At 36.8% G+C, this 9,246-nt stretch overlaps 1 protein-coding gene across 1 annotated transcript; it reads left to right on the top strand.

The window, feature by feature from the left end:
• The first annotated feature begins 151 nt into the window (after positions 1-151).
• On the top strand, positions 152-8,051 carry LOC105691952 (E3 ubiquitin-protein ligase SMURF2). Its single transcript, XM_048651991.1, has 12 exons — positions 152-344; positions 650-688; positions 775-883; positions 984-1,117; positions 1,196-1,460; positions 1,542-1,963; positions 2,264-2,513; positions 2,585-2,766; positions 3,348-3,538; positions 3,659-4,056; positions 4,172-4,632; positions 4,710-8,051. Exons 1-12 carry the CDS (start codon positions 290-292, stop codon positions 4,895-4,897), a joined length of 2,694 nt encoding a protein of 897 aa, XP_048507948.1. The 5' UTR covers positions 152-289; the 3' UTR covers positions 4,898-8,051.
• The last annotated feature ends 1,195 nt before the right edge of the window (positions 8,052-9,246 follow it).

The raw sequence follows: 9,246 nt of genomic DNA, 5'->3' as shown, positions 1-9,246 counted from the left end.
TTAACCAAGGGCATGAATAAGGGGGTGAAAAGCGTTTCAAAAAACAATTTGCGTCGCGCTTTGCTTTCGGTCAACGATGGAGATCGATGATCCTGGAAAAAGTCGAGACACCGACCAAATGGATCGACTTGCGTAGATCGACTATGGGATCGACTGCTCGCCCTGCAGTCATGGGCCAATGATGGCCTACCAGCCAACCAACCGTGGTCGGTACGGCGTTGAAAACAATTTTATTTATTAATTAGTGCAAAGTGTTTTAAGTGTTTGATGCGTTAAATGTGCGTTAAAAATGTCGAATCCCGGCGGTAGCAGAAGGAACGGGGCCGTCAAGATTCGCCTGACGAGTAAGTTGCTGATCAGCTATTGAAACACAATTGCGAACTAGCTCGCTGTATCTCAAATCTCAGACGACAACCAAATACCCGATGAGGCAAGTCCGTGCTTGGCCGCCTGCCTAGTCCCTGAGTGCCTGCCTGTTTTTGTTATGCATTATAATATGGCCACACAGCACTTGGTTCGGAGAATATAAAAATATCATCGTACAAAATATGAATTATGTATTAAAATTGCCAACGAGAATTTAGCGTTACGTCATTTGCTGAAAGCGTTACCGTTGACTAATTATTCAATTTCTCCAATCCCATTACAGTACTATGCGCCCGTAACCTCGCTAGGAAGGATCTTTTCCGTGAGTAACTTTTCTCTTTTGACGCTACTTTGATGTTATCCTGTCGTTAAATCCACAATACCTCTGTGATTTTTATCCCATTTCAGGTTTGCCCGATCCATTTGCTAAAATAACTGTCGATGGATCCGGTCAATGCCACAGTACCGATACATGCACAGCTACGCTAGACCCAAAATGGAATCAGCATTACGATTTGTGAGTAGCTCATTCAGTATGTTCCCGATCAAAAATAATTCCGACCTGAGGTAGGCTTATAAAACTCGTCAGAGTTAGTTGTCATTTAGTGGGATTTCAGGTTCATCGGAAAAAACGATGGAATTGCAATATCGGTTTGGAATCGTAGAAAAATACATAAAAAACCAGGAAGTGGGTTTTTAGGCTGCGTTAGGATACTTTCCAACACAATTCAGAGATTGAAAGACACTGGTTGTAAGTATTACATCATTGAAAAGTGAAAATCCATTTCTTTTCACCTAGTGCATAAATTTTTCTATTCTGTAACTACAGACCAGCGTTTGGATCTCTGCAAGGCTCATTCAGACGATGCTGATGTTGTGAAAGGGCAAATAGTAGTATCTCTTTTATCGCGTGATGGCCACAATGGCGCAGTAAGTAATACAGTTGGTCACAACGCAGTTGTCGATGTGCTCGGCGATCTGAGTTGTCCAACGGTTCTCCCAGATGGTTGGGAAGAGAGACGGACTGGAAACGGACGTCTTTACTACATCGATCACTTAAACAGAAGTACTCAATGGGTGCGGCCCAATTCGCGGTCCGTAGATATCTTGGTTCATCATCTTCATCGTCACTTTTTTGTCTCTGACAATGTGTAACTCTTTTCTTTTGTACTTAGACCTGGAAACCCAATAATACCGACGACACTTGAGTCGCTACCTGCTCCAGGATCAGAGCCAACATCACCGAGTGGAAGCGGTAGTCCTCAGAATACACGGAATCAAAGTCCAACACCTCATACCCCAGAACGAAATGGGGGTGAAGTGGGGCAGCAGAATAGAACTCCAGTGAGAGAGAACTCTGCTTGTAATACATCGACGCAAAGTCAAAATGTTATACAAAATCTGCGGAATACAACTACAAATAATTCCACAAGAGAACGAAGGACCCCAAGAAGCAACGATGAGCAGAATGGAAACAGATTACCTAATGGTAGTCAGGCAAGGAGAACTAATAGAACAAATAGGAATAGGAACAGCATCATGGCTAGTGGAGAACGAAGGAATGATAATCAACCCTCAGATTTGCCTCGGGGATACGGTGAGTGTGTTGGAGAATTTTTTTGTCATCTAAAAATATTCTTATTCATACAAAAATTTGTCTCACTGTCTAGCCTATAATTCGCGGCTTTGTAGTGTAGTTGAATTGTTTCACGTCACTTAGAACATAGCTTATTGTGGCCCCCTAGTCCTAATTAGGCTCAATTAGATTGAACTTGTGTGAGCCAGGCTGCACAAAAGGGAGTTCTCAGACTTGCGCTCGTATTTTTATAATTAGGGACAGTGATGTCATTAATTGATGTAACATATTAATTATCTGAAATTACAATGCTGCTGATAGAGTTGAGAAAAACGCAACAAGGGCAGGTGTACTTTTACCATGTACCAAGTGGTGCGTCAACATGGCACGATCCAAGGATTCCTCGTGATTTACCAGCTAATGAATTGGCAAATGAACTCGGCCCACTCCCTAGTGGGTGGGAAATGCGACAGACCCAAACAGGGAGGGTTTACTTTGTAGATCACAACAACAGGACGACGCAATTCACGGATCCCAGATTATCGGGACAGATAATCAGCAATTTGTTAAAGTAAGTGAGAAAAGTCCAAATGATCGAGTATTCAACAGATCTTGGGAAAATGAGATCGTTTCTTTTCACAGACGACAGAGTCCTCAAAATGGAACTTCGAGTCAGGTTCAGTCAACTCCGGTTCGAAACCCGGCTACGCCTAGACTTGAGCTGCCAGGAAATGAGACACCTTTGACTCCGGCAGTTTCATCACCATCGCAAAACCTGTCCAGACCTAGGACTGAAGGAGCAAGCAATAATAATTCTCCTACGTGTGAGTATCACTCGAACGTTTTCATGCAGTACGTTTGAATGAAAGTTCTGATTTTACCTCACTTCCATCCCAGTATTTCTAAATTAAGACAGAATTTGATAAATTTATTATCTAAACGCAACAATTTCTCGGAATAAATTCAATTGGCCTGAAAATGTAAGCGTTAGCCGCTAATCTGTCATACGAGCAACCTACTTGGAAAGTATGTAATATACATCTTGAACAGTTGGATATTTCGCAAAAAATATATCAAGCGGTACAAAAGAACCGGAATTGTTGGTGTGTGTGCATATGTCACCCTCTATTGGCTACTTTTATCTTATCAATAGAATATCAGCAGCGCGCATTATTTACGTCTGATTTATCCTCAGTTAGCTTCCAAGTCCAAACAGGACATGCCTTTCAATTTCATTAAAGTCTTCTTCATAGGCACAACAAATGGTAGGTTGGTTCCAGTCGACTTATTTATGACTTGTTATTCCACTGCTTGATCTCAAATATGAATGCTTGTAATTCAACAAGTGAAAGTTGGATTCACTACTGTTATAATATTTTCAAAAAATGTATAAACTGTGTTACAGCCGAAAGTACACCTACGCAAAATGGACAGACAGTTTCGGATCTGCCTAAGGAACTCATGGAAAGTGAGCTGCTTCCTAAATATAAACGAGACCTGGTAGCAAAATTGAAGTGCCTCAGGGCTGAACTCAATGCCCTACAACCTCAGAGTGGTCATTGCAGATTAGAAGTATCGAGAAACGAAATATTTGAGGTAAATTTTATTATTGATGATCTGAGTTAAGATTGGCATATGATGATACATGTTAGGTTTCATTTTTTCCCCTCGTTCTGAAAAATAGTGCTTGATTATTTCTTTTATTCTTTTCAACAGGAATCGTACAGGCTGATAATGAAGATGCGGCCTAAAGACATGCGTAAGCGACTGATGGTGAAATTTCGTGGTGAGGAGGGACTGGATTATGGTGGGGTGGCGCGTGAATGGCTTTATTTGTTATCTCACGAAATGTTGAATCCCCAGTACGGTCTTTTCCAATATTCTCGAGACGACAATTACACCCTACAGATAAATCCTGACTCCGGTATCAATCCTGAACACCTTTCGTACTTCCACTTTGCCGGTAGAATAATTGGCATCGCTGTGTTTCACGGTCACCATGTTGACGGAGGATTCACAACACCATTTTATAAAATGCTACTCAACAAAGCCATTACCCTTTGTGATATCGAAGGTGTTGATCCCGAGCTGCATAGAAGTCTAACGTGGATGCTGTAAGTCGACCAAAAATTCTAAAATTAAAATATGTATCCAAAGATAGTCTGACTTATGTCAAATGGCTCGTCCCTTTTGGAATATTGGTATGAAACAAAAATATTTTGATTGCAGAGAAAATAGCATAGACGGGGTATTAGATGCAACGTTTTCGGTGGAGCACAGTAGTTTCGGAGCCCTTAAAAATCACGAACTAAAACCTGGCGGTAAAGACATTGCTGTTACGGAGGAAAATAAAAGAGAATATGTAAGACTGTACGTAAATTACCGATTCATGCGGGGAATAGAACAGCAGTTTCTAGCTCTTCAAAAAGGATTTCACGAGCTGATACCCCCACAACTGCTTAGGCCTTTTGACGAAAGGGAACTCGAACTAGTTATCGGGGGATTAGGCACCATTGATATTAATGATTGGAAAATGCACACAAGACTAAAACACTGCACACCAGACACTCCCATAGTTAAGTGGTTTTGGCAGATCGTCGAATCTTACGGTGAAGAAATGAGAGCAAGATTATTGCAATTTGTTACTGGCAGCTCGAGGGTTCCTCTACAAGGTTTCAAAGCGCTCCAAGGTAGATTTAACTAGCAAAAGCAACATATTTAATCGATTTTCGTGATACTTCTTTTTGAAATTTTTTATTTCGAACAGGCTCAACAGGAGCTGCCGGACCTCGTCTCTTCACCATCCACGCCATCGATGCTCCGTGCGAAAATTTGCCCAAAGCTCATACCTGTTTCAACCGGATCGACATCCCACAAAATTATCAAAGCTATCAGAAAATGCTGGACAAACTAACACAGGCTGTTGAAGAAACTTGTGGTTTTGCTGTCGAATAATAGGTAAAATGAAAATGTGTTATTATTTTCTTTACGCCAATATCTTGAGTTGGGCCCCGTTTCAGCATTTTCAGTGTATAGATGTACATAAAGAGTGAGAAGACTATGGTACGATTACCAAAGGTAGAGAGTACGTACAGTTCGATTTTGGCTCGTAATCATTCTCAAGTGGTTTCAGGCTTAACGGTGACTTTAGCTATGATTCAGCAGTCAGTTTATTGAAGAAAGAACAAAAAATTAATTATCTTCATTTCGAAAAAATTTGGCTCCACATTCGACATATATTATGTTCAGAAATCACTCGGTCTAATGCTAGTTTTTCTTCTAATTTAGTTCAAAGCTAACTATTTTTTACATCGAATGTCACCCTAAATAGACAAACACAACCATTAATTTCCAAATACCACCGAAGTGAACAATTCTATTTTTTTTACATGTTTTCTGTTTTCTCCCTCGTCATGCAGCTTTTGACTAGATCATGTAATTCGTATTACTGCCGTTTACTTGCTCTGTCATATCATAGCTATTTGTATTAGAAATTTGTAAATAAGCATAGATATAAATTTAATCGGATATGAAAATACATATATTGAAAAAATTTATCGACGTAAGGAATCATATAGAAAAAAAAACGAATAGGTAACAAATTGAAACTTCTTATACCAGCTTCATATTGTTTATTTAAATTAATAGTATTTAACAAACAAAATTTTATACATATGTATATGTATATGCGTTTATATGCATATATATATTTGTGTCTGTACTAAAATGAACGTTGGATTAATCACAATCAATAACTTTAATCGTGATTTTATAACTCATTTTTAACTTCGATTCTATAAATTCACTTATAATTCTCTATCTTCGGTATGCCGTAATTGGTAATAAGTAATTATTAAATTAATATTGCAATGATAATGGTAATAATTGCTTGAGGTGATCATTGCTGTTGTTGTTGGCGTTGTTATTATTATCATTAATATTATTATTCTTATTATTATTATTATCATTATTAATAATGTTATTATTGATATATCTTTATACTGTGATTGACAATATTATAAAATGAAAATTGAAGCGAAAAAAAAATATGTGATTAATCAGAGCGACATTCATTCACTATTGATATTTATAAAGCATACTTAACTAATTCAAAACATCATATGCATACATTATACACGTAATGAATATTGTAGATGTACATATTATTTAGAATTTTGTATTTGCATTTTGCACCTTATTATTTTTATTTTATCTGGTTGTTGATATTTTCCGTGTTCATTTCGAAGGAGGAAAAATATTGAACTAATGTGTACGTTCAACTTCGTTGAATTTAGCGCGTTGAATTTGAGAAGAAAAATATAGTTTGCACCCACGATGGTATATTATAAATGCGATATAATTTTAATATGCAAGCCTGTTTTTTTCGCATTATAATATTTCTGGATAAAACGTGACTCAACTCTCCGAGATGAATCACCTACCAAAACAGACAATCCTAATTATGCCGTTGATCGAAATTGCCAATATTGTGTGGCATTCAGAATTTTACCTAGTCATAGAACATTGAACACTGTATTTGAAAATTTTTTTAATTTCGATGGTATCTGGTTACGTACACGGACATTGGAGTATCCTTTGCCTTTAGTTCGGGAGTTTTTATTATCTACTATGCATCTATAAAAAGATGTATGTGACAGAAATTACTCCATGATGAAACGCTGCTGGAAACGGAAGCTTCGACTGGTCTTGTAACAGATCCAGATACTTATTATTAAGGAGCTGTGTTGATAGTGGTCTTTTCGTTTGATAACACATGATGATATTATATTTATGTAATTAATGAATAATTTCGCATATCGTGTACTATCAGTATGCGTAACACATGTGTAGGTATCGTATGTGGTAAAACGATCGGTCCCGGGTGACTACTCATATACGTACACATGTTTTACATTTTATAGTTTTTTAATTACAACAATCAATCAGAATTGGTGAACGCATAAGCCGGAATTATGCTATCGGACTCCGGTTAATTTTATCAATAACTGTGGTGAACAAAGTGGATCCAGTTCGAATATTGAGATACAAAAAGAAATTTTCGAAGCTTGTGCCTTGTGCATGCGATCCTTTGATTCAATGAGATCAAGTAATGAGTGTAATTGTCTTCAATAGGGTTACCTTTTTATTTACTGGAGTAACCATGAATCTATCTAAAGGTAGTTTTTGATAAGTCGAGGCAATTGGCTGTTATAAACGAGGAACAATATCGATTTGTACGAATAGTAGTGCCTTGTTAATCATGATATACTAAATAAGTGATTCATACATAATACAAACGTATGGTATAAGCTCTCAAAATTATTCAGCAATGCTCATTTTGAAAAAATCAGTGACTGAAAATATCTTGCGTACGATAAATTGTTCTATCTTTTTTCAGGGTTCAAGTATATCCGTTGAATCCGTTAGCTCTAAGTCCCGCGGGTCTCCTCTAATCTCAGATTAATAGAAGAACTGAAATCAAGCGAATAGTCATTGATTTTTATTCTTCTCCATATCCATAAAATCGGATGGGCATTACTTACGATTGCAATGAAAGCAATGCACGTTTTAAATGTAAAAAACAACTTTCGGTATTTATGTCCCATAGTGGTCTGCTCTGATTTATTGCGAGCGTTGAAAAAAAGGAAGATTTTCTCTCTGTGCCGAGTAACTGTTTATACAAACTAGTACATATCTAGCGCAACATTGAGCTTTACTTCGTCTCGTTAACAATACATTTTGCGACTACTTAAACATGGTAAAGCCTAACAGAGGTTTCAATCGTGAAGATTTGCACCAACTGTAATACGAAAAAAATATCAATATACTTATAAATGTGTAATGTTATGCCTTAGATAGACCACGGTCTGGTGCAATTTCGACCCCTTTTGCCTTGTGAATGAGTAAAAAATCTATTTATGATAGACTGCAATAGCAAATGAATATAGCAAATTGCTCTAACGTTATATGAAAGTATCAACGTTAAAACGTTGCATATCAGATGATATCTATGTACGAATGACGTAAAGGATGAATTCAAAAGAGTTCGTCTGGGAGGGTCAGTTGCTGTAAGCAGGAAATACTGGCTATTTGTGTTTAGATTCATCCACAAAAAGACGAATAGTCCAATTATTACAGCAATTAATTTGTTGAAATGAATTTCTTTTTTTTTTCCTGTAAATTTTACTTTCAAACGACCTATGTAGTATAAGTACCATATCCTCTCAGATAATTATTTCAAATTAACTAAAAGTACTATTAATGGCCGCTATTAATATTTTTATTACTGGTACCATCAAATAAACAGTAAATGTAAATAATGTTTCTCTATTCTTTCATTTTTTGCTCTTTTCTATTTTGTATTTTGAATGAAATGTATATTTTAATAAGACATCCTGAAATATCTTTTGAAGTTATTAAATTCCTCCGCATGTTGTCGAACCCTCCCTCATGAAATCATTGAGAATAGGTAGGGTATTTAATCTCAGGAACACGAATCCGTTGAGTAAACCGAGCTACGAATTTATCCTACTGAGATATCCTTGATTTTTCACTTTTTGAATCGATAAATTGATGACAACTCTGTCAATTTTGTAGACAGAATTATTTGGTCTCCAAATTGAGATTTCCGAGGATTGAATAAAAATACTATAGAAAAATCTAGACAAAATTATTGAATTCCGGCCCAAATTGTGAGAAAAATCTAAGGCTATATTATATTCTAGATTACTGCATTTCTTTAAGTCCAAAAAAAAATATCATATTTTCTCAATAAAATCTATTCTTAACTAATCAAATATTCACCTTTTTTTGACCCGAGATTTTTTTATCGATGTTCTTGATTGAAAAAACAGGTGTCATAATATATCTATGGTGTCATTAATTCTAAAATTAGCCTAAATCTGTCGAGCGATTCGCACAAATAAATTAACTGCAGTTCGCGGTTTAATTTTCCGCAATAAAAATTAAAGAAAATCGAAGTGCCAAATGTTTTTTGATTTTCCGTAATGCGGACCTCTTTTATCATGCTACTTCAATGCTCATGCGACTTAGTATCTTACCAAGCGTTTCATAAATGCTCTGAACAACCCCACGACGAAATCTATAGCGATTCACAAGTTACTGTAACTGAAACGTATAATTAGTTCTCACTAATCTGAATTACTATGTAAAACAATATCCTAGATCTCCATTCGGCTCAATCGCTATCATAATTTCATGTCCATGCGGGTATAGCATGCGTAGCAATGGCGAACAAGAACGATGGAAATCCACGTATCTGCACGAGATCCACGCAAACAACG

The sequence above is a fragment of the Athalia rosae genome, chromosome 3, assembly GCF_917208135.1.
Source record: "Athalia rosae chromosome 3, iyAthRosa1.1, whole genome shotgun sequence".
Taxonomy (NCBI): domain Eukaryota; kingdom Metazoa; phylum Arthropoda; class Insecta; order Hymenoptera; family Athaliidae; genus Athalia; species Athalia rosae.
The sequence above is the reverse complement of the archived record's forward strand: the minus strand, read 5'-3'. Positions and strand labels throughout refer to the sequence as shown.